Source organism: Camelus ferus, chromosome 27 (assembly GCF_009834535.1).
Source record: "Camelus ferus isolate YT-003-E chromosome 27, BCGSAC_Cfer_1.0, whole genome shotgun sequence".
Lineage (NCBI taxonomy): Eukaryota > Metazoa > Chordata > Mammalia > Artiodactyla > Camelidae > Camelus > Camelus ferus.
The window spans coordinates 11,208,533-11,232,420 of record NC_045722.1 but is presented as its reverse complement, the minus strand read 5'-3'; the positions used below and the strand labels follow the sequence as shown (position 1 = coordinate 11,232,420).

The 23,888-nt window shown below is 40.5% G+C and overlaps 1 protein-coding gene across 5 annotated transcripts; it reads left to right on the top strand.

The window, feature by feature from the left end:
* The first annotated feature begins 402 nt into the window (after positions 1-402).
* On the top strand, positions 403-23,677 carry PRC1 (protein regulator of cytokinesis 1). 5 transcript variants are annotated; one of them, XM_032468896.1, is made up of 15 exons: positions 403-555; positions 8,305-8,437; positions 8,663-8,785; positions 10,514-10,747; positions 10,822-10,992; positions 11,424-11,573; positions 11,876-12,023; positions 12,828-12,964; positions 15,235-15,330; positions 16,438-16,584; positions 16,786-16,896; positions 19,220-19,330; positions 20,397-20,496; positions 20,896-20,937; positions 22,497-23,677. In XM_032468896.1, the coding sequence occupies exons 1-14, from the start codon at positions 545-547 to the stop codon at positions 20,913-20,915; spliced, it is 1,692 nt and encodes a 563-aa protein (XP_032324787.1). In that variant the 5' UTR covers positions 403-544; the 3' UTR covers positions 20,916-20,937; positions 22,497-23,677. The 5 variants fall into 5 exon arrangements, with proteins under 5 accessions (XP_032324787.1, XP_032324783.1, XP_032324786.1 ...); XM_032468892.1 differs by having other exon boundaries at positions 20,397-20,573; XM_032468894.1 differs by lacking the exon at positions 403-555 and adding an exon at positions 1,096-1,223 and having other exon boundaries at positions 20,397-20,573.
* Positions 23,678-23,888: the final 211 nt, after the last annotated feature.

The following is a 23,888-nucleotide window of genomic DNA, read 5'->3' as shown; positions in this document are numbered from 1 at the left end:
GAGGGAAACAAGGCACCAGGCTTTTCTGTTAAATTCTGCTCCTGCCACCCGCAGGCTGAGGGCAGTGAGACCGTTTATGCGCCAAGCCGGGGAGACCCGGCGACCTCTGGGCGGCAACGCGCTCTTGGAATCAAAACTGCGTGGGGGCCCGGTGGGGCTCCGACGAGGTGGCCGGCTCGCGAGGAGGATACGAAATGTCCTGACTACTACGGAGCGAGGAAAGCGAGCCGCGCGCGGGCGCAGGCGCAGATTCCATCTCCAGCCAGTGAGCTAGAGCTTCCCACGTCCTTTGCGCGAGCCTCCGCCCCAAGTCCCGGAGCGCCGGAGGGCGGGGAGAAGGCGGGGCTTAGCGAGGAGCGACGGGCCGGGGCACCAATCGTGGGGCTCCTCCGTCGCGGTGTTAGGTTTGAAATCCTGCAGAGGCCTAACGGCTCGCGGGCGGCGACCGGGAGCGAGCTCGCCGGCGCTTGCGGGTGGTTACTGTACTCTGGCCCGCGTCGAGAAGGTCGGGGTCCTCGACGCCCGCCTGTTTGGAGCGTCCGTCATGAGGAGAAGGTGAGGGTTTAGGAGGAATCGAGGGGGCGCCGTAGGGAGGGACGCCTATCCCGGGTGCGCCGCCGGTGCGGGGTTCGAGAGGCCGCTCTCGGCCCGGGGCCTGGGTGTCACGTCAGCTGGCGCCCCAGTGAGGCTGGGAAGCGGTGAGCGGGCTTGGCGGTACGGAGGCCCTACTTGACGCACAGCTTTCCGGCGGCCGAGGGCTCCCGCAGGCCCCAACGCCCGGGTGCGGGAGGAGCGCAGGTGAGAGGGAGACGCGGTGGGGCTGGGAGGCTATTCTTGTCCCCAGCGCCCCGGGTGCTCGGCGGTCAGAGCCGGCTTGGGAGAGCCCCACCCTCCCCGCCCGCAAAACGTCTCAGGTGCTGCTGCTTAGCACCGATGGCTTGTTCTAAGTCCTGAGTCTTTTACGGTCACAGTTCATTTTTCTTTAAATAAAGCCGTTAAGTTTTTAATTTATCGTTTTTCGATGTATCTGTGTTACAGTGTTAACACTTTACTTGAATTGGAAAGATAGCTTGGTTTTTTTGCAAGTTGAGAAATTCCGGTTAAAAGAATTCTTTGCCGGTTGTTGTAACAACTCCTCAAGCGGTGCTGGGAAAGGAGTGTCCAACTTCAAATCGGGACCAGCCACTTACCAGCCTCGTGATTTTGGGCAAAGATGTTGAATGGTCAGTTTGCTCATCTCTAAAATAATGTCAATGCATAGGACTTTTGTCTTAAAAGCGATTCAAATGTTAGCCTTATTTTCGGAAAGTAGTGGGTGAAGCGTTGGATGATTCATTATTAAATAACTTGTTTTTGGTCAAACTGATGTATGGCTCTGTAAGGTTCTTTCTTCCATGGTTACTAATTCCAACCGTTCCTTTTCAAATGCTTGCTCTCGGGAGTTTGGGAGTGGAGTACAAATCACTGGTACCATTGGAACAGCAGATTTCAGGTATAAGGCTGTGGATTCCAAATATTAACTAAAAAACAGCTCATTTAAGCTGCTTTGGGTTTAAACAAATGACACGTTCTGAGGACTATTGAAGTTTTAAATGGCATTTTATAGGAAATTTACCCCAAGTTCATGAACAGTGTTTGGATTGTTCAGGCATCTGCTTTCAAGAGTGAATGAAAGAGGAGGAAAAGATAATTTTGGTTCGGCTGACAGATATAATTAGGCTTTAAAAGAGCAACTAGAATTACTCTACTAACAAAACCAGACTTTGGGGTAATCTGAATTTCAGGTATTCATATTTAAAAAGGACTATGAAAAATATGCTTGAGAATGTCATGGTTATCAGATTGTTCACTGAATTAACCATTGGCTGTCGATTTCCTGAAGCAGGTTATACAGAGGAGCTTAACAAAACTTCTCAGGAGGGCTTTAGAGAAAAAGTAGGACAGTGTATCAGTGGACTGCTGTCAGAAGGTAGGAAATTATTTAGAGGTCCATTTGCAGTATCTTCCAGTCTTAGTGACTTAGGTTCAAGAGAAAAAATCGGCCCTTTTTACAACTTTTGTATTCTTGGGTGGTATTCTTGTAAGCACACTTAGATTTTTGGTGATGTATTATTTAAAAAATCTCAAATTTGCACCTTTTGGGGAATTACCTGAAACCAGGTAGCAAAGCGGTACATAATTGTATCATGATAATTATTATTCACTATGATTGTGCTGAGGCATCTTAAAATCATACAACTTTTTTGAAACATCAAGTTATTCGTTAAATGGTAATAAGTGGAGAGAAATCAAGCAGAGAAAGGTGTGGGATAGGGGAGTTGCAGGGTTAAAGAGATTGGCCAGGAAAGGCCTCCCTGAGAAGATGATCTTTGAGAAAAGATCATCTTCTAAAGGCAGCAAGGGGCAAGCCATGGGACATGTAGCGGAAGACAGTCTAGGTTGAGGGAATAACAAATGCCAATCAATGCCTGAGGTAGGATAGTGCTGAAATGAGCTAGGAGTCCAGTGTGACTGGAGTAGAGGGCTCTGGAGGCCTTTGTAAAGGCAGAGGCTTTTCCTCCAAGAGAGGGAATTATAGGAAGATTTTGAGGGCATGGAGCCTTGTGGCTCCTGTATAGACAATAAGCTTAGGGATGCCAAAGCAGAAGCAGGGAGACCAGTTAAAAGGCCAGGAGAGTAGTACAGGCAAGAGATAACAGTGGCGACCTGGACCAGGGAGGTAACAGCAGAGATAGGGAGGAGTGAGAGTCTGGCTCTTCTGAAAGTATGGCTAATGGCAAGGATGTAAGAAAGAGGTGTTGGGATGATACTAGGATTCAGTCATACAATTGGAATGTTGTCAATAGCTTTTTAATTCTTTGAAAACTGTACTGTCATGAGAGCAATTTCTAGAACATGTGGTAATTCCAAACACCCATTTTCCAACCAAATCAGATTTGTTTAAGTTATTAGCTCCGAAGGAGGGTTAAATTTTTCGTTATAGCAAATTGTGTAAATACTGCTTCTAGTTGCCCATTTGCTGGAGTTTAGCAGTACATTTGCTGTATAGATGTTTGTCTTGGTTTTAACTGGATTTGAGATTATAAATTTTATCCTAATTTCATGTCATTTTATTTTGTAGAAGTAATTTGTTTGACTAAATGAATTAGTGATCATATCTAAGTTTTTCAATTAAGTCACAAATTTAAAACTTCAGATTATGTTCCAGATTTTTAAAAATAACAGCTTTATTGAGATATAATCCTCATACCAGTACAATTCACCTAAAGTGTACAATTTAATGATTCTTAGTGTATTCATAGATTTATGCAACTATCACTGCAATGAATTAACATTTTTTATTATTCCTTTAAAAAACTCATACCCATTAGCAGTTAATCCTCTTTTTACACACTCCTCCACCCCCCTGAATCCCAGCCCTCAGCAACTACTAATCCACTTCTGTCTCTATAGATTTGCCTATTCTGGATATTTCAAATAAATAGAATCATATGTCCTCTTTTGTGACTGGCTTCTTTCACTTGGCATAATGTTTTCAAGGTTTATTGTTAAATATTATTCCATTGTATAGGTATATCATATATTCATTAGTTGATGGCTATTTGGGTTATTTCCACTTTTTGGCTATTATAAATCATGTTGCTATAACATTTGTGTACAAGTTTTGTGTGAGTATATGTTTTTATTTCTCTTGGGTAAATACCTAGGAATGGAATTGTTGGGTTGTGTAGTAACTATTATGTGTAACTGTTTGAGGAACTGCTAGACTGTTTTCTGACTCTTCTGTACTATTTTACATTCCCACCAGCAGTATACAAAAGTTCTAATTTCATATCCATGCCAACACTTATTACTGTCTTTTTTATTATAGTCATTCTAGGGGCTGTGAAGTGGTATTTATTTGTGGTTTTGATTTGCATTTCCCTGGTGGCTAATGATGTTGAGCATCTTTGAATGTGCTCGTGGGCCATTTGTATATCTTTTTTGGAGAAAAAGCATCTATTCAGATGCTTTGCCTGTTGTGCCAGATTTTTAATTGTTGAGAAAAGTAATCACTTTACCTTCTAGATGTCTTACAGAGTTAGGCGGCACTGCCTGTAAATCTGTTGTCACTATCTGAGAACTCATACATTCTTAAGGTAGGTAGAAGTTAGAAACATAGTGAACCTTTGGCAGGAATTCTAGGCCATTTGTTCTACATTTATTAGATAATTACTGTGCACTGGGGTAAAATGAGGATGGATACAATGTGATGGTCCCTGCCCTGAAGTTTATGGTCTGCTAGCTAGGGGGATGACTGTGAGGAATCTGCAGCTTTCCACAAGCAGGTGGAAGGTAATGTGCAGAAGCAAGGCTGTTCAGAAACCAAGAGCTACATGTGGTTGAGTGAGGGGGACTCTGCAGGGGACACTTGGCAAGTTCAGCTGGCTGGAGTTTTAGGGGGTGAGAGGTAGGAGGGGTTAAGTGACAGACTTGGAGAACAGTTTTAGAAGGCCCTTCCTTTGAAGGTGTTTGGTTATACTATGTTTCCTGAGGGTGGTGGGAAGCTGGAAGTTAAGCAGGAGCTTGATTGGATTTTGTTTTCATGAGAATCTAGCTGTTATGTGGAGATTGGTGAGAATTGGAGATGGAGGGGCAACCAGACTGGAGAACAAAGGCTGTAGAGCATTCTCGGAAGGCGTGCCCCTCAGGACTGGCCCAGGCTGATCTGGCTCAACTCTAAGGCTTTGCAGACTGAATATTGGCCACAGTTTAGATCTTATAGGTTATTTTAAATAAAATGCTAAAATCAGGATTTTGACTTGTGCATTCTTTTGTCTTAAAAGTGGAGTACAAAGGGATTATTTGCCTGAGGAAGCACTTTAGTTAAATTTTGATTAATTGAGATTAAATGACTTAATTACCTGTTAACATTTCTAAAATGAATGGAGAACAGTCAGTTCTTTTAAACACTATTCATCATATGGGTATTGATGCCATCTGGTAATTGTGCAAAAGCTTTTCTCCTACTAGGACAGGCAACCTTTAAACTGGATTTCTTGGCTAAAGAAATGTCTTGGGTGTAAATATATTAAAAACCTATGGAGAAACTGATGTCCTTGGGGATCTAAGCTGGTGATTCAGAACCACTGAATAACCTGAGACAGAAAAGGGGACAGTGAGAGCCTCTTGGCTCATCATTTGCACACAGAGCTTCAGTGACTTATTCTTGGCCTCCCTGCTGACTGATAGCAAAGCACATCCAGATTCTAGTTTCTCTGGCGCCAGACCAGTCTCTTTGTTATCCAGTTGTACCAAGAAAGGAGAGAAAATGTGTTCTTTAACATTGTATGAAGCAGATTAAGGGTTAGCATATTTAAGTAAAGTTTTTTTTTTAAAGATGAACAGAAGGCACCCAGTTAAATTTGTATTCCAGATAAATAATGAATAATTTTTTTAAATAAATTTTTTGTAATTGAAGAATAACATACATACAGAAATGTATAAAAATCAAATGCAAAACTGATGGATTTTCACAAAGTATACATGGTATAACCAGCCCTCCTTGTGCCCTTTCCAAAAGTCACCACCTCCAGGGACAATGACTGCCACTATTCTGACTTGTCAAAGCGAAGCTTAGTTTTGCCTGTTTTTGAACTTTGTATAAATGGAACCACATAGTGAAAGATGCTTGCGTTATCTGACTTCTTTTGCTCAGACTGTTTTTCTTCCTCTTCCCCAACTTTTTGTTTTGTTTTTGTTTTTCTACATTAGTTATTTCTTTTACCTTTTTTTTTCTTGAAAATTTCAGTTGTAATTTACATACAGTAAAATTGACTCATTTTACTTGTACAGTTTGAGTTTTGGTCATTGTATACAGTTACATAATCACCATCACCATCAAGATCTAGAAGCATTCCGTCACCCTAAAGAAGTTTCCTTGTGCCCTTTTGCAGTTGATCCCCTGCCCTAATTTCAGGCAGCTCATTTGCTTTCTTCCTTTCACTATAGTTTTGCCTTTTTAAAAATTTCATAAGATGGAATCACATAGTATGTAGTCTTTTTGTGTTTGACCTCTTTCATTTAGCATAGTTCAACATAAAGTTTCTGAGATTTATCCATGTTTTGTATTCATTTCTATATTATTCCATTGTAGGAATGTACTATTTTTGCATTCTATTGATGGACATCTAGGTTGTTTCTGCCTTCGTGCTATTATGATTATGCTGCTTTGATCATTATAGTACATACAAAGGTACATATGTGTGCATTTCTGCTGGGTATGTATAGAGACATGGAACTGCTGGGTTCAGCTTTAGCAGATACTGTCAACAGTTTTTAAAGTGGTGGTATCAGTTCACTCTCCAGCCAGTAGTATATGAAAATTTTGGCTTTTCTGTATCCTCACCAACACTTGATGATTATCTTTTTAATTTTAGCCATTCTGTAAGTTAATAGTTATAATTTAAGTACAACAGCAAAGCCACCTACTGAATGGGAGAAGATATTTGAAAACAATATATCTGACAAGGGGTTAATATCCAGCATATACAAAGAACTTATACAGCTCAACATTAAAAAAAAAAATCTGATTTAAAAATGGCCAGAGCATCTAAATAGACATTTTTCCAAGGAAGACATACAGATGGCCAACAGACACATGAAAATATGCTCAGCATCACTAATCAGGGAAATAGAAATCAAAACCATGATGAGATATTCACCTCACACCTATCAGGATCATGTTATTAAAGACAACAAATAACAAGTGTTGGCGGGTATGTGGAGAAAAGGCAACCCTTGTGCATTGTTCGTGGGAGTGTAAATTGGTGTAGCCACTGTGGAAAACAGTATGGAGTTTCCTCAAAAAATTAAAAATAGAACTACCATATGATTCAGCAATTCCGCTTCTGGATATTTATCGAAAAAAAGCCAAAAACTGTAATGAGAAAAAATATATGCACCCCTGTGTTCATTGCAGCATTAATCATAATAGCCAAGATATGGAAACAACCTAAGTGCCCATCAATAGAACGAATAAAGAAGATGTGTATGCACACACACACACACAATGCAATATTACTTAGCCATAAAAAAGAATGAAATCTTACCATTTCTAATAACATGGATGGACCCAGAGCATTATGCTAAGAGAAATAAGTCAGAGAAAGACAAATACTATGTGATTTCACCTGTATATGGAATTTAAAAACACAAAACAAATGACAAAACATAACAAAATGTAAACATAATAAAAGATACAGAAAACAAACAGGTATTTGCCAAGAATGGTAGGGGGCTAAAGGGAGAGAAGAAATAAGTGAAGCAAACTTTCAGTTGCAAAATAAATGAGTCATGAGTATGAAATGTACTGTGTGGGGAATATAATCAATAACTATATAATATCTTTATATGGTGCTTATTGTGGTGATCCGTTTGAAATGTATAGAAATACTGAATAACTGTATTCTGTAACAGGAACAAACATAGTGTATAGGTCAATTATATTTCAGAAACAAACAAACTCACAAAAAAAAGATCAGAGGCTTAGGTAACCAGAGGCCTGGGGATGGGAGGAAAGGGGAATTGGATGAGGGCAGTCGAAAGGTACAAACTCCCAGTTATAAGTATTAGGGATGGAATGTACAACATAATAAATAGCACCACTGTATGTTATTTACGAAAGTTGTTAAGAGACTAAATCCTAAGAGTATCATAAGAAAAATAATTTTTTTGTATTTCTTTTAATTTTTTTACCTATGTGAGATGATGTATGTTTACTAAACTTATTGTGATAATTCACTTCATGATGTATGTAAAACAAGTCATTATGCTGTATACCTTAAACTTATACAGTGCTATATATCAATTATAGCTTAATAAAACTGGAAGGAAAAAATAAAGAACAGCAACAAAATCATGGTAACTTGCCAGCTATTTTATAGGAGCTTCTCACCAGCAAATTCTGGTGTTAGATGGGGGTTTTGTTTTACTGATATCTTTGGCTTTTCTTTAACAAAAGCATTTAAAATTCTTTATTGTACTGCCATAGGTAGAACCATTGATGAAAGTCCAGGTTCTGAGTATTATTCAGAAGACTGAACTTCCACAGTGTAATATGATACTGAATTTTGCTTTGCCAGTGTTATGGTATTTGGAGGGAGAAGGAGAGGGGAGTAGTTAAAGATGAGTTAAACTGAAAGCTTGTTTTCAATTTGTTTTAGCCTTGAACCCACTGAGAAACTAGTTTGTTTAGTTCCTAAGAATACTGCTTTTAGTCTGGAGGCAGTAACTCATGTAGCGGGCTTCTCTTTTGCTTTTTAGTGAGGTGCTGGCAGAGGAGTCCATAGTATGTCTCCAGAAAGCCCTGAATCACCTTCGGGAAATATGGGAATTGATTGGCATTCCAGAGGACCAGCGGTTACAGAGAACTGAGGTTGTAAAGAAACACATCAAGGTGAGTTGAGTAGTAATGGTCTCTGTGCAGTGGGACAGGGGAGGATGTCGCTGTCTCATCTAAGATAGCATATAGAGTGACACTAGGGTATCACAGGCTCTTCCTGATTTTGTTTGTTTTTAAGTCCTTTCTTAAAAATTTGAAATTACGAGGGTTTTGCTGTTATTTGTTGTTTGAGGCCAATGAGAAACCGAAAATTTTATGGGACTGTTTTCTGTCTTGTAGGACCTCCTGGACATGATGATTGCTGAAGAGGAAAGCCTGAAGGAAAGACTCATCAAAAGCATATCCATCTGTCAAAAAGAGCTGAATACTTTGTGCAACGAGCTACATGTCGAGCCATTTCAGGTACACAGCAGGGTGTCAGGGGATCCTGCTTGGGTCTGAGGTTTAGGGAAGAACTTTGACTTAGGGCTGCAGGAGGGAAGTTTCCTCACAGGGCTGACACTGGACATGAGAAATGGGGAGAACGTGCTGCCTAGTTACTTGGTTCCAGCAAAGTAATTTTCACTTATGTAAAGAGTTGCCCTGTTGAGAGGTGAATAAAATTTATAGGACATGTAACTGCAGCAATAAGTGTTGCAATGCTTTAATCAAAAACAAGCTTCCTCTTACTATCAGTTTGTAGGACATAAAATTTCTTTTTTTTAACTCTGAGCTAGGCATAGATGGTATCATTCCATTCTTCTCTGAAAGAAAATAAAAAGGGCTACCTATGAAACAAGTGACCAGTGATATAAGGAAAAGTTACCCAGAAAGCCTGCCTTTGTGGTTTTTTTCATATCCAAAGCTACACACCACTGAACCAGCCAGAATGGCCATGAGAAGAAATGTCTCCGCAGCTGGAGTATCAGGAAAGCATAGTCAAATTCAGAGTGTGCCATGTTTATCTGTGTACCTTGTTGTACTGTGGTCCAGCACATTAGGGCTTGAATGAGGACACCAGCAAGCATGACATGAATGACAGGAGCCCCAAAACATATTCCTGATTAGAACCAGTAAAAACTGTGTTGGGAACATAAAAATAAAGACAGAAATGGAACTTGGAAAGGTAATTAGAATAGATGTAGTGCAGGGACAGCATGTGATGGCTAATGAGGTACTAATAAGGTCTCCAGTCCATCTCCCTGTTACAGGAAGAGCTGCCTGGGTATCTAGATGGAGTCAGCCTAGGAGGAGGAGTCTGCCTTTAAAGGTTAAAGATAATTCGTATCTGCTAGCCAAGAGTAATCAGGCTGACTGTGATATCAGTAGAGTTTTCTGAAATCAACATAAATGGTATAAAGATCATTGATTTTGGATAAAATAGTTTCTTTAGTCTTTTTTTTTAAACCTTTAATGTGAAATTGGATAACAAGTTGGTAATACAGTGGTACATCTCCCTTAAATTACATCACAGTTTTTAGTTCACCAATGTTGAATGAAATTTATAGGACATGTAACTGCCTCTTTTTTGTTATTGTCGTTTTCCCTTTTTTTTTTTTTTAAATTAACACTATTTAAAAAATTTTTTTTGTGGGGGGAGGTAATTAGGTCTATTTATTTATTTATTGAGGTGCTGGGGATTGAACCCAGGACCTCGTGCATGCTAAGCATGCACTCTACCACTGAGCTATACCCTCCCCCCAACTGCCACTTTTTTTCCTTCTGCTTAACAGTTAGGAGAAGAGCAAGGAGTAGTAAATTTATTTTTATTAGTTAGGTAATGTTTTTAGGATTATTGGGATAAGCATTTAGTTATGAGCTAAATATACTACAATCCCCAGTACCTCCATTTAAAAAATTTAAAAATAAATAAATAAATAAACCTAACCCTCCCAAATAGAAATAAAATGGTAAAATAAAAAATAAATGAATATACTACCCTATAGGTAACTCAAAGCAAGCTTTCCAACCAATTTTTACCTCTTGTTAAAGTGCCCTAGTACCTTTCCATAATGGAGACCTTCCTTAGGGGACCCTATTTGTGCCATATTCTATTATCTTTGAATTGACTTATTTGTAAGTTAAAGTAAAAGTTTATCATCCTAGCCCACTTCCACTTGAACCTTAACAATGGTACCTTGTCTCATACAGGAAGAAGGAGAGACAACTATCTTACAACTAGAAAAGGATTTACGCACTCAGGTAGAACTGATGCGAAAACAGAAAAGGGAGAGAAAACAAGAACTGAAACTACTTCAAGAACAAGATCAAGAACTGTGTGAAATTCTTTGCATGCCCCACTATGACGTCGACAGCACCTCAGTTCCCAGCTTAGAAGAGCTGAGCCAGTTCAGACAACATGTGGCAACTTTAAGGGAAACAAAGGTATGCTTACATTCATGTTTCTGTAAAGCTATTTGATTTTCCTCTAGGTATCTTGTAATCATTTTCTTTTATAGGCGTCTAGGCGTGAGGAGTTTGTCAACATAAAGAGACAGATCATACTGTGTATGGAAGATTTAGATCACACCCCGGACACAAGCTTTGAAAGAGATGTGGTGTGTGAAGATGAAGATGCCTTTTGTTTATCTTTGGAAAATATTGCGACACTACAGAAGTTGCTACGGCAGGTAATGTCTGCTCATATTATGGCCTGGGATCTCCATAATATCTGGCAATTTGAGAAAACTGACAGTTTTTTCCTTTGTTAAAGATAATGAGATAGTATTATATGATGTACAACCTTGATTTATTTTTAAACAAAAAAGCCTTAATTCATATATAGCTCTAAGGATATACAATTGAGACTTTGGATGAAATAGTAATAGTTATTTGAATTAGCTTACTGTTTAATTGAAAAAAAGTATTTTAATTAAAAATTTGAATTCTAGTCCTTGGGGATCTTTCCATAATGACAGCCTTATGGTTTGTTTTCAGAAGTCGTGAAAACACACCTCTTCACAATTTTGTAAAAGTGCTTCTCCATGTGGGTACAGATGTAACCTGTGGGAGGTCTCTGTGCTGCTGTCTTTTCTGTAACTGCTGGCTTTTCTTGCTACAGCTGGAAATGCGAAAATCACAAAATGAAGCAGTGTGTGAGGGGCTGCGTGCTCAGATACGAGAGCTCTGGGATAGGTTGCAAATACCTGCAGAAGAGAGAGAAGCTGTGGCCACACTAATGACTGGGTCAAAGGCCAAGGTCAGGAAAGCGGTAAGAAGCCCAGAGGGTTCCAGGTCAGCATTTGGTATCAAGTCTGATTTCTTTACCAGCTTCAGCGGTGAGTCAGCCTGTTTTTAAGACAAGCATCAGGAAAGGGTGGCAGTAGCCTGCTCATCTTTTATTTTCTGTGTATGTTTCTTAGGTTTCTGATTCTTGTGATATCGTATAAAGTGTTGACTTGCCTCTGTGGTTTTGTATTGTAGTTTTATTAAAAGAGGGGAAAATTTTTTGCAAATGTATATGAACATACAAGTATGTATGACAAGCACCTCTAATAGATCTCTTTGTTTCAGCTGCAATTAGAAGTGGATCGGTTGGAAGAACTGAAAATGCAAAACATGAAGAAAGTGATTGAGGCAATACGAGTAGAGCTGGCTCAGTACTGGGACCAGTGTTTTTATAGCCAAGAGCAGAGACAAGCTTTTGCCCCTTACTATGCTGGTTAGTACAGAAGCGTCGCTCTTCTTGTGGCCTGCTCACTTGCCTTTTACAAGTGCGGACATTCACCAGGAAGTATTTCCTCTGCTGAACAGATACAGCTACCTTTTCAAGCCATTCAGCATAAATTGCCATTCCTGTTCAAATAAGTATTTGCAAGTACTATTGGGAAATAAGAGATCTCTTGGTTTCTGAAGCAGTATATCACTGTAGCCAGTAGTTGTGAAGCTCAAGTTTATCAGGTGCTTACTGTATGCCAGGTGCAATGTCAGACTCTTAGCAGGATTATCTCACTTCATTCTCATGTCAAGAGATGAGACACTGAGGCACATAAATGTTAAACAACTTAACCCAGAGACACACAGCAGGTAAATGGCAGAGCCCACATTTGAGCCTGTGGAGCATGACTCCCGGGGCCAGTGGAGTTCTAGTCTGACCTGAACTGAATGTAAAGATGATGCTGTCTTTACTAAGTTCAACATTTTTCGACATATTCTGTGACTCAGCCCTCTATTGGGCAGGGTAGAAAGGAAGAATGTGAAAGAAACCTAAGACAAAGCAAGAGATGACACAGAGTTTTGAGAATCTTAGTCTTTTTAGTCCACACCCTAGTCCTTTAGCCTCTAGTCCCACCAGGCTGATGGTGGCAAACCTGGCTTTTATTATCCACAACAGATACTTACTCATGTATCATTTTTACCATAAAAAAGAAAAATCTATTTCCATTTCAGAGGATGAGGGATTAGTAAATTGGGATACTAAATACTAGAGGAAGTTTTTGAAACTGACTGGGCCTATATCTTGCAGAGGACTACACAGAAAATTTGCTCCAGCTCCATGATGCCGAGATTGTGCGGTTAAGAAACTACTATGAGGTTCACAAAGAACTCTTTGAAGGTGTCCAGAAGTGGGAAGAAAGCTGGAGGCTTTTCTTAGAGTTTGAGGTATTGCCCTAGATTTTGTCTGTTTTCCTTAGAGTACAGTGAAGTGTTAAGAAAGCATCCCCTGTATAGAGTCAAAGGCCTGTTTCTTTTGCTGTTTACCAGCCTTCTAAAACTCTGTCTTTATCATTAAGTCTGTGAATTACTGCTCACACCCATCTGTATTTGTCAAGCTTATATGCAGAAACATATAAGAGAAAAACCCAAAATTAATGCCTTCAGTAAGGCTGAAGTTTCTTGCATAAAGGAGGTCTAGAGGTGGGCAGTGCATGCAGGGCAGGAATGGCCGTTCCACAGTCAGTGGGGTCCCAGGCTTCTCCAGCTTATAGTTCCTCAACCACTAAGGGGTGGCTCTTGTCCTCAGGTCCAAGGCGGCTCAAGCTCCCACTGTAGTGTTTCCAGCAGCGTGATAGAGGAGGGAACACGGAGGCATTGCCTCTCCACCCGCTCTAAGGGCTTTTCCCAGGCTCTCTTCACAGCACCTCTGCTGAAGTGCCGCACCAACTGCTGGCAAGTCTGAGAGAAGTGCTACTGCAGATAAATTCAGGTTCTGTCACTAAGGAAGGAGAGAATGAATGTTGGGACAGGCAACTAACATTCTGTACTCTTCCAACTTTTGCTGTTTCCTTAGAAAATTGCCTGGGTTTTAGTGCATGTTTGTGTACTCTGAATTCCTTTTCTTCTCATAGACTTAGCATGAATAGATAGGTTCCCTTAGAGGATTTTAGAGTTCAGAGCTGGGACTAGGATGAGACAAGTGAGGAACCTCAGGCATGAAATTCAAGGAGACCCATTTTCAGGTTCATACTTCTCCCTGTTAGAGCTTGAAGGGGCTTTTAGAGAATCCTGAGTTTCAAATTCCTTCAAGTTTACAGGTGAGAAACTAGGACTCAAGTAGAGAGAACTGTATGAGAGCTCATAGCTGTTGAAGAACAGGTGTTCTAGTTCTCAGTTACTACTTCTGTTTGAAAGCGAGGAGGAGGAGTAAAAGTCAATGAAGAGCTCAGCCACAAAAAGAATGACGTTTTGCCATTTGCAGCAACATGGATGGACCTATATAGGGTTATTATGCTTAGTGAAATAAGTCAGAGAAAGACAAATACTGTATACTATTACTTACATGTGGAATCTAGAAAACAAGACAAACTAGTGAATGTAACAAAAAAGAAAGACTTACAGATATAGAGAACAAACTAGTCGTTACCAGTGGGGAGAGGGACGGGAGGAGAGGCAGTATAGGAGTAGAGGACTTAGAAGTACAAACTACCATGTATAAAATAAATAAGTTACAAGGATATATTGTACAGCACTGGGAATAGTGGCCAATATTTTATAATAACCAAAAATGAAGTATAACTTTCAGAAACTGTAAATCACCATGTTGTACGCTTGAAACTTCCATAATATTGTAAATCAACTATATCTCAAAACGATACACACACACACACACAGCCAATAAAGAGCCAAATAAGCAACCCTTGTTTACATGCCAGTATTTAAGAAAAAATAAGAAACTAATTACCATTCTCTTTAGTTTTTGCTTATAGGCAGTTACCAATCAAGTAGTCTGGAAGGGAAACAATTTCTTTAAGAGTTTGGCCCCCAAATTGTCAAGATTGTTTCTAAACTTTTCTGATTATCTGTACTTATTTTTGAGTGTATTTCACCTAATTTATATTTATAAATTATATGCTTATATTACTATTCTCATATGCTGTATACACTATAGAATAACAAAAAAGAAGAGTTAAAAAGAATAAGAAGCCCAGCATTTTACATTTTTTGTCCATTTTGTGAGGGTTAATTTCATAGAAAGCAGATTATCTATGAACTCCACAACTGAGTACATTTAAGCTGCGTCATCTCAATATGCTAGAAGTGAGTGAGCAAGTAGGGGTGGCACCACCAGGGCCTCTGAGTGGAGACCTCCGCCTCATCCCCTACATACCCCATTTCCCATCAGAGACATCTGAACCAGTAAAGGGAGCAGTGAAATTGTGCAATAAGTATTAAAGCCTGTCTTACTTTTTAGATTAAAAAGGAAACAATAGTTTTCCTGTACCCTCAGTGTATGATCTTACATATGCCCAGGAGTGCTCACACCCCACTCCCTCCTTAGAAAGCCACCATTTCTCACTGCTAAGAGTACATGGGAATGCAGAACTCTGAAGTTTTCTTAATGGTATGTCTCCATTTATGAGAGAGGATTCTTAGCAGAAGTGATTGATCTGATAGTCCAGGGTTTACTCTAATTTAAAATGTATTTTTCACAGAGAAAAGCTTCAGATCCAAGTCGATTTACAAATCGTGGAGGAAATCTTCTAAAAGAAGAAAAGCAACGAGCCAAGCTCCAAAAAACACTCCCTAAGGTAATCCAGGGACAACGCCAGATAAGAATTTTTGATACTTGGCTACAAAATCCTCACTTCTTGTATACCCTGTGGTTTAAATCATTTTGCCCTAAAACTGTCTTCACTTCCAAAGCTTAGGCAAGGATAGTTAAGTACCTACTGTGCCTTCCTAGTATAAGCAACTGAATATCCAGTTTTATTAGCTTTTTAGGGCTACCATAACAAAGTACCAGAGACTGGGTGGCTTAAACAACAAAAATTTATTTTCTTACACTTCTAGAGGCTAGAAGTCTGAGATGAAGGTGTCATCAGGGTTTGTTTCTTCTGAGGGAGGACTTTCTTCTGGCTTACAGGTGGTTGTCTTCTCCCTGTATCTTCACATAGTCCCCCTTCGTATGTGTCTATGTCCATATTTTCTTTTCTTATAAGGCCACCAGTCATGTTGGATTAGGACCCACCTTAATGACCTCATTTTACCTTAATTACCACTGTATCCAAATAAAGCCACATTCTGAGGTACTGGGAAATAAGACTTCCTACATACGAATTTGGCAGGGGACATAATTCAGCCCATAACACAAGATAACCTTCTGAGAAAGTGCTTTGGACTTATTACTATTCTCTACTTTAATAATAATAATAACAATATTTAGCATTTATCAAATTAAGTGCCAGGTACTATTTCAGAGTGCTTCCTGTTTATTAATTCATTTAATCATCATAACATTTTTATGAGATTGGTATTTCCATTTTTACAGATGAGGAAACTGAGGCACTGAGAATTTAAGTAACTTACCTACCTTTTCACAGCCAGCAAAAGGTAGATTCTAGATTGGAACACAGATAGTGCTGCTCTTAGTGCATACTGTCTCCTTAACAGTTGTTGGTCTTCCCCATTGCTGCCTCCAGCTTCAGGCACCAAAACCTTAGTGGTCAATTCTGGGTTCTTGCCTTTTCCCACCTTCATGTGTATTATGAATGAACCATCCTGAGACTCTAACCTGTTCCCACGTGGGTCCAGTTACCTGAGTCATACTAATGATACTCTGGGGAAAGAGGAGGCATTCTTTGGGCTTCACAACCAAAGATTTGAAGTAATTAACTTGTCCTTGTTTCTGGTCTCAGCTGGAAGAGGAGTTAAAGGCACGGATTGAAATGTGGGAGCAGGAGCATTCAAAGGCATTTGTGGTGAACGGACAGAAATTCATGGAGTATGTAACAGAACAATGGGAGATGCATCGATTGGAGAAAGAGAGAGCCAAGCAGGAAAGAGTAAGTGAACCCAATTTGGGAAGATAATGAGTGAGCAGCCCAGCATCTCTGCCAGGGCTCTGGGTTGGTTGAAGAAGTCATGGCAGCTCTTTTCATTTCTGGGCACAGGGACTTGTACTAGATTTCTGGCCCTGCCTCTGCCCCTATCTCAGACTTGTTCTCCTTCTGGGATTTATCACTGTTGCTCTGACTTTCACACAGCAACTGAAGAACAAGAAGCAAACAGAGACAGAGATGCTCTATGGCAGTGCTCCGCGAACACCGAGCAAGCGACGAGGACTAGCACCTAGCACGCCGGGCAAAGTGCGCAAGGTAAACACGAGACCCCGTGAGCCGCCATGTACGAGGCATTTTTGAGGCTACGGCTCTTGCCCATCTCTTGCCTTCTGTCCTGCAGAGATGGGAAAGGGTTTTTCTAGCCTTCCAGGTTGAGTCCATTTTAGAGAGTTTAATCCTGAGTAGTGGCTTGACAGCAACAGTCAAGGAGTGGCCAGCTTTGATGTGTGCCAGTGTTTGAGGCTGGATTAAACTCAGAGGGCCAGTACCTGCCAACATTTTATAATGACAAAATCCTTCAGAGGTTCAGCCTATAATTCCAACAAGTGACCATGGCACTATGTGAAAGAAGCCTTTGTGCTTAGGAAATGGAATACCTAATACTCTTTAATCTCTAGGGCAGGAAATCAGGGAGTTCCTTCCTTATTTCCTCTCTGATAAATAAAGGGGAGCATTATTTTCCTTTTTCTTCCTCAACTCATATTTTATAATGTATTAAAAATATTTTAAAAATTGCCTGTAATGTAACTCCAAGACAACCATTGAGAATATGTGTTTTTCCTGCTTTTGTAAAAAAACTTTTAAAAATAGTGTATTTTTACAAAGTAGAGATCATGTATATAATTTTGATTTCTGCTTTTTTCCCTACTTGGTATTGGTTGTGATTTTTTTTTTCATAGCACCAAACTGTCTCCAAATACATGCTCATTATTCACTGCCTATTGTTTTGACATAATGCCATTTATTAAACTAGTTCCCTATTGTTTAATATTAAGTAGTTAATTTTAAATTTTTATTTATTTTTTATTATTTTTTAAGTAGTTAATTTTTTATTATGAAAATAGTGTGACAAATTTTTTAAACATGTGTTATAATATTTAACTCTAGAAAGGTTTGCATTTTCATTAAAAGTTTGAGGACCTCTATACTAGATGCTGAGAATACAAAGATAAGTGAGGCAGCCCTGGCTTTCAGGAGTGCTGCATTAAGACACGTCTGCAGTCGTGGCTGCACTAACCATTCAGTCTGTGACACCAGAGTGGTTATCACAGGTTATGCCTCCAGTGGCAGTGCCTCACTGTTACGGCGGCTCCAGTCTTTGCCAACATGTGGTATTTTCAGAATTTAAAGTTTTTGCCCATCTGATGAGTGTGAAGTAATATCTCATGATTTTAGTTTACAATTTCCTAATTACTAGTGAAGTTGAACCTTTGCCTTGTTCATTAACCCAGTTCTGGATTTTCTTTGCTGAGAAATCTTTTGAAGCTCTTTTTTTTGGAACATTTGTCTCTTTCTTACAAGTTTTATAAGACTTCTTGTGTATATTCTTGTCGGCTGTGTTACAATAGCTTTTCTCAGCATTTTTATGTCTTCTGTATCTTGTCTTTTTACTGTTTATAGTATTTTGTTGATGAACAAAAAGTTCTTAATTTTAATACAGTGAAATGCTTTCATTCTGTTTTCCCTATGGCTTGTACTTCTTGTACCTTGCAAATAATCTATCCATGACCTAAGACCACAGAGGTACTTTCCTATGTTGGATTTCTTAGTTTGTGTCTTGTATTTGAATAGTTTTGCTATCCCACTGAAGGTTTTTCATCTACCTAGAGTTTTTCTAATTAAAAAAAAAAAAAAAAGCTTACAGCTCTACTGAGTAAAATTGACACATAATATTTAAAGTGTATACTTTAATAAGCTGTGACATACGTATACACCTTGAAACCATCACCACTATCAACAGAGTGAACATACTTTCACACCCAAAGTTTCCTTTTACCTCTTTGTATTCCTTTGCATCCTTTACCCCAGTCACCACCCTGACCCACTCCTGGCAATTGCAGCTTTGCTGTGTAACTGTTGATTATTTTGTATTTTCTAACATTTTCTGTAAACAGGTAGACTCATACAGTATGTATACTTTAATGTCTGGCTTCTTTTATCTGTGTTGTTGCATGTATCAGTAGGTTACTCCTTTTTATGGTTAAGCAGTTTTCCATTGGAGGCATATACCACAATTTGCTTATCTAGTTGCCTGTGTTGATGGATACTTGGTTTCTTTTTAGTTTTTTGGCTGTTACACATAAAACAACTATAAATATTTATGTGTAAGTCTTTGTATAGATATATGCTTTCATTTCTCTTGGGTAAATACCCAGGAGTGATATGGCTGGGTCATTTGATAGGTGTCTGTCTAACTTTCATCTGCTAGATGGAACTTTCAGCACTTTTCACAGGTTTCCCGGAAGCTCTTCACCATGAAAACAATCTTAGACTGCTTCCCATTCTCGCTTCTCTGTAGTGTAGGGATGGGTTACTAAGTATGTTATCTCACATCATTAACCTCTGCTCTTCTCCATAGCTGAACACTACCACCATGTCCAACGCTACGGCCAACAGTAGCATTCGGCCTGTCTTTGCGGGGACAGTCTACCGCTCCCCTGTGTCTCGACTTCCACCTTCTGGCAGCAAGGTTAGTATGCTCTGTGTACAGGCACATCCCCAGCACTGCCCCAACCTATGTACTCCAGGGCCTGTTGGGAGGAATGATATTGAATAACATCCTGTGGACTGAGAAGGAACTTTGAGACCGAAAAATGAAGCAGGCAACTCCATAAAGTGCAATTATGAAGTTTATTGTGGGTAATTTACCCACAGGATTGGGCCAATGATCCAAAGGCATTAGCAGCTGTACGCCATGCTGAAGGGGGAACAGGGGGATTTAAAAGGGCCAAAGCTAAAAACAGCATCTAACTACTAGGGAGAGGCACATCTATACTGACAGGAACCAGGCAGTTTTCCTTCTCTCAGGGTCTTATGACCATTAATCATGTGCATCAGCAAAAGACATTCTTCTAGTTTCCATACCAGATGAAGGCAAGGGTCAAAGTTGGTAAGGAACTTATCTGGCTTGGGCACATTCCTTGTGAGTAGGCTAGAGCTGTCAGGCAAAAGATAGGGTAGGACTGTAGGCATCAGATGTAGCTGACAAAAAGGAGTCAGTGTGGTTCAGCTACACAGGGCCCCACCTACTTGTTCCAGTTTCTAAGATCCCTGGATTCGGTTATCATTGAGATGCTGAGAGTTGACAGATGTAAGCTAGCTAATCTGTCAAAACCTAAATGAGAGAAAGAAGAGCATGGTCATTCTGAGCCCCACTAGTATCATGGGAAGCACTGGGGATGTGACTGGGAAACTGAAGAGCAGGTGGTGGTCTCTGTAGGCTCAGTTCAAAGCCTGGTCTTCAGTCCCTGCATGTGGGTTCTAGCCCAGTGACACTGGATCACTAGACCCAAATACTCTTGCACAAGGAGAGGGGTAGTGGGGGAGTATATGCTAAAATGTGTTCAGTCTTACAAGTATTTTACAGACTACACACAAGATAGGTGTTCTGCAAATCATTAAAAATTTGGTTTTTTTAAAGTAGAAGTATAGGATTACAGACACATGAATAATATAAAGATGGTATCCAGCCTTTGACAGCTAGTGTGTGTGTAGTCATTATAAGGTTGATACATTGATCTTTCTTTCCTCTACAGCCAGTCCTCACTTCCACCTGTTCGGGGAAAAAAACACCTCACAGCATCAAGCATGGAGCCAACAAGGAGAACCAGGAACTCAATGGCAGCATCCTCAGCGGTGGGTACCCTGACTCGGCCCCCCTCCGACGCAACTTCAGCATTAATTCTGTTGCCAGCACCTATTCTGAGTTTGCGGTAATTCACCTTTTCTAATATCTACCAGTCTCTGGGGAGCACACAGTTGGGGCAGAGTGGGTATCTTCCCAAGGGCACCCAGGCTATTAGTTAGGACAGTTCTTTGGAGGCTGAGAATCCCTTTCCTGCCTTGACCGTGGCATGAGGTGGGGGTGGTTTGAGGTGGGTAAATAGGAAGATGGCAGCAGCAACCAGACATTTAACCCGGACCCTTCTGCTTAAGAAATACCATTCCCTGGCTGCAGGAGGTGACCCTTCTAATCACTGCCCTGGTGCTCTCTTGGTGGAGTTCTTGGTAATTGTCTTAATTCTTTGTTCTTAGAAGGATCCGTCCCTCTCTGACAGCTCCACTGTTGGGCTTCAGGTCTGTATGGCAACCCCTGCATGTCCCATGTCCCTTTTCCAAACTGATCTGTCGTCTGCTGGCTTCATTCCCATCTGGGCACAGGGCTACACTAACCAATAATCTCAGCTGTACTATCATAAATTTTTTTTAAGAAAGCAGTAATTCCTAATACAGATTTCAAAAATGGTAAATATCTGTTTTAGTTCCCAACAGACTAACCTGATTAACTTGTTCAGACTTGAATTGGATTCTCAGCCCCACCTTAAAGTCAGGCAAATTTTTTTTAATCATGTTATTTCACAACAGAAAACCTTCACCCTCCCCAGCTGTGACATTAAAGGCCTCCAATGTGCTGGAAAGAATAGAGGCCCCATCACGTGGGGAGGAGGGCCCCAGCTGTGTGCTGCCTACGAGGTTCTTGGCCTGTGTGCTGATTATTTCCTGGAGTATATATATCTTACTAACCCCTCAGAGCTGAATTGCCAACTTTCTGTCTACTCTGAGCTAGCCAATGCTCATTTCTTTGCCTTTGCCTGTTTCTACCATATTAAGCTGCTAATTTAGCATTATATGAGTCACTAGAAGAGTATTTTTTTCCCCACAATGCTCTTTGGCTCCTAGTAACCTACTCCATATTTGCCGACACTTAACTGTAGTGCTGTTTCCTTAACAATGTCTATTCTCGCTTCCCTCAGTGTCTTCCTACTGAGAGGTGAGGCTGCCCTTCACCCTTGGGAAGGATACTGAGTTTAAAGCCTAGGGTGTCAACTTTCTTGCTACAGTGATGGAGAATGTGACAGCTGCCCAAGGCTACAGCTCATTTTGAGCAATGAAATGCTTCATATTCTGTTACTTTTTTCAAGTTACTTAACTGGTGTGGTTCTGCCTATAGAAGTGGCTGCTTGTCATTCTGGCTAGCTGACTGCTGGACAAAGTCTAGCTTTCTCTTTTCCATTTTTTCAGCCAAGTCCCATTTCCTACACTTGGGGCTTAAATGTCTGTTTACCTCTGGCTGGGACTGGGGGAGATTCTTCTGGTTTTGTTTGCTATGGCTGGTAGACTCTGCCAGGCAGCACTGAAGCCAATAGACTAACCTCTACTAACATCTGTCTTTCTCAGTGATCATTCATGCTCTGTCTTCTACTTCTATACCATGTGCTCCAGCATGAGATCAAATCACCAGCAGGTTACAAGGCCCTCAGCCCCAGGGATTGGTAGATAAATGCTCTGGCCCATTGTTTCATAAAGGGCTCAAAAGAGCAAAGCTTATTGCCTATCTAGCTTGACAACTCAGTACTTTGTGAAGTGTAAGGGATTTCTCTTCTGTAAGGTTTTACAGAATGTACTGGCTGAGGAGAGGGGTCAAGGGCATATGTGCACACGCTTATCTAATATAATGGTGCTCAGAGGCCCTCACCTTTTGTTCCTAACACAGCCTGTGCTGGGCTAGGGACCACTGTCTTAGACAAACAGCCCTCAGAGGGCCTTATGTTGACACTTAACCCATGTTAACAAGGGTGGGGCATGCATGAACTGGGGGGGCAGTACTGCCACTGATGTTACTTATTTTTCAACAGCGAGAACTTTCAAAGGCTTCCAAATCTGATGCTACTTCTCGAATCCTCAATTCGACCAACATCCAGTCCTGAGAAGCCCTGATCAGTCAGCCAGCTGAGGCTTCCCGTGCCTAGACTGGACCTAATTATACAGGGGTGGTTTAATGTTTCTTCAGCGTAGGTGTGCTTGAGAGCCTGGACAAGTTCCATTTCCATGGGCCTAACTTACAGAAGTGAATGAGTTACAGGTGAAAGTCCAACATAGGGCTTAGTGGGTCCTTAGATACTTGGTTTTATTTTGACTCAAGAAATACATTAAAACTTAGTTCCTAGCAGTAAGTGTAAATTTTAGCAGATGAACCTAATTTCTTTCCCTACCCCAAATTCTACTTGCTAATGCACATCAAGGGCTTATTACATATACTTCGCCATTGTGTAGGAAAATGACTGTGCCCAGCCCTGGGGTATGGGACATGAAGCAATTTTTGGCTCATACACTTATAATTAGCAATTAACATCTTTTTTGTTTAGGCATGTTCAATTAATGCTATAGCTACAATAGCTTTGCCCTCACCTAAAGGCCTTTCCCCACCACACAGGACAGCCTTCCTCCTGATGAAGATGTCTGTGTGTCAGAACCTGGGATGGCCTAACTCACTGCCAAAGAGGTGACAGGGAAGCTGGAAGCGCCTCTGTTAAATTGTGTACAGTTCTGTTATATAGGGCACTGCCCTTTGTTGGGGTATGTGTATGAATACACATGCTTGTCTGAACTCTACTTCAGTTTTCCTCTGGGTCCAGTTCCCCGATCCCTGTGCCCCTTATGCCTGAGTTCTTGTACCCCTCTCCCTTTGCCAGCCATGTTGGGAGGCTGGATGGGTTGGGCCATTTGTCGTGGAGAGCTGGAACTTTGCACATGTCAGTACTGGGGAGTTGTTCCTGCTTTAGCGTCCACGATGAGGCTCCTTCTTTACCTACCCTGCCAATCACTACTGTGCTCCCCAAAGCACTAGTATTTATTCTTCTGTCTGCCTGCGCCAGTACTACTGTCAGCACATTGAATGGTTCTCAAAGCTTAACCAGTGTGGATTTGGTCTGCATCAGCCATGCTGTTTAGTCATACGTATACATGTCCTGATTTTAAAATATAAATATATTCTTAAAAATAAATTAAAATGTGTATACTTGTGTTTCAAAATGTATATATTGTGGTATGTTTTCATTTTTTTCCCCAGATCACTTTTTGGTTGGTTTTGTCTGGAAAACAAAAGATTAAAATGACATACAAGAAATTTTTAGTTGAGAGGATGATTTTCATTCTTTTGTGTATTTCTAAAGAACATCTTATTCTGAGAAAAGTTTTTGAGAGGAATAAAAAGCCTAACTCCTGATGTACAGAGGCTGAGGTACTAT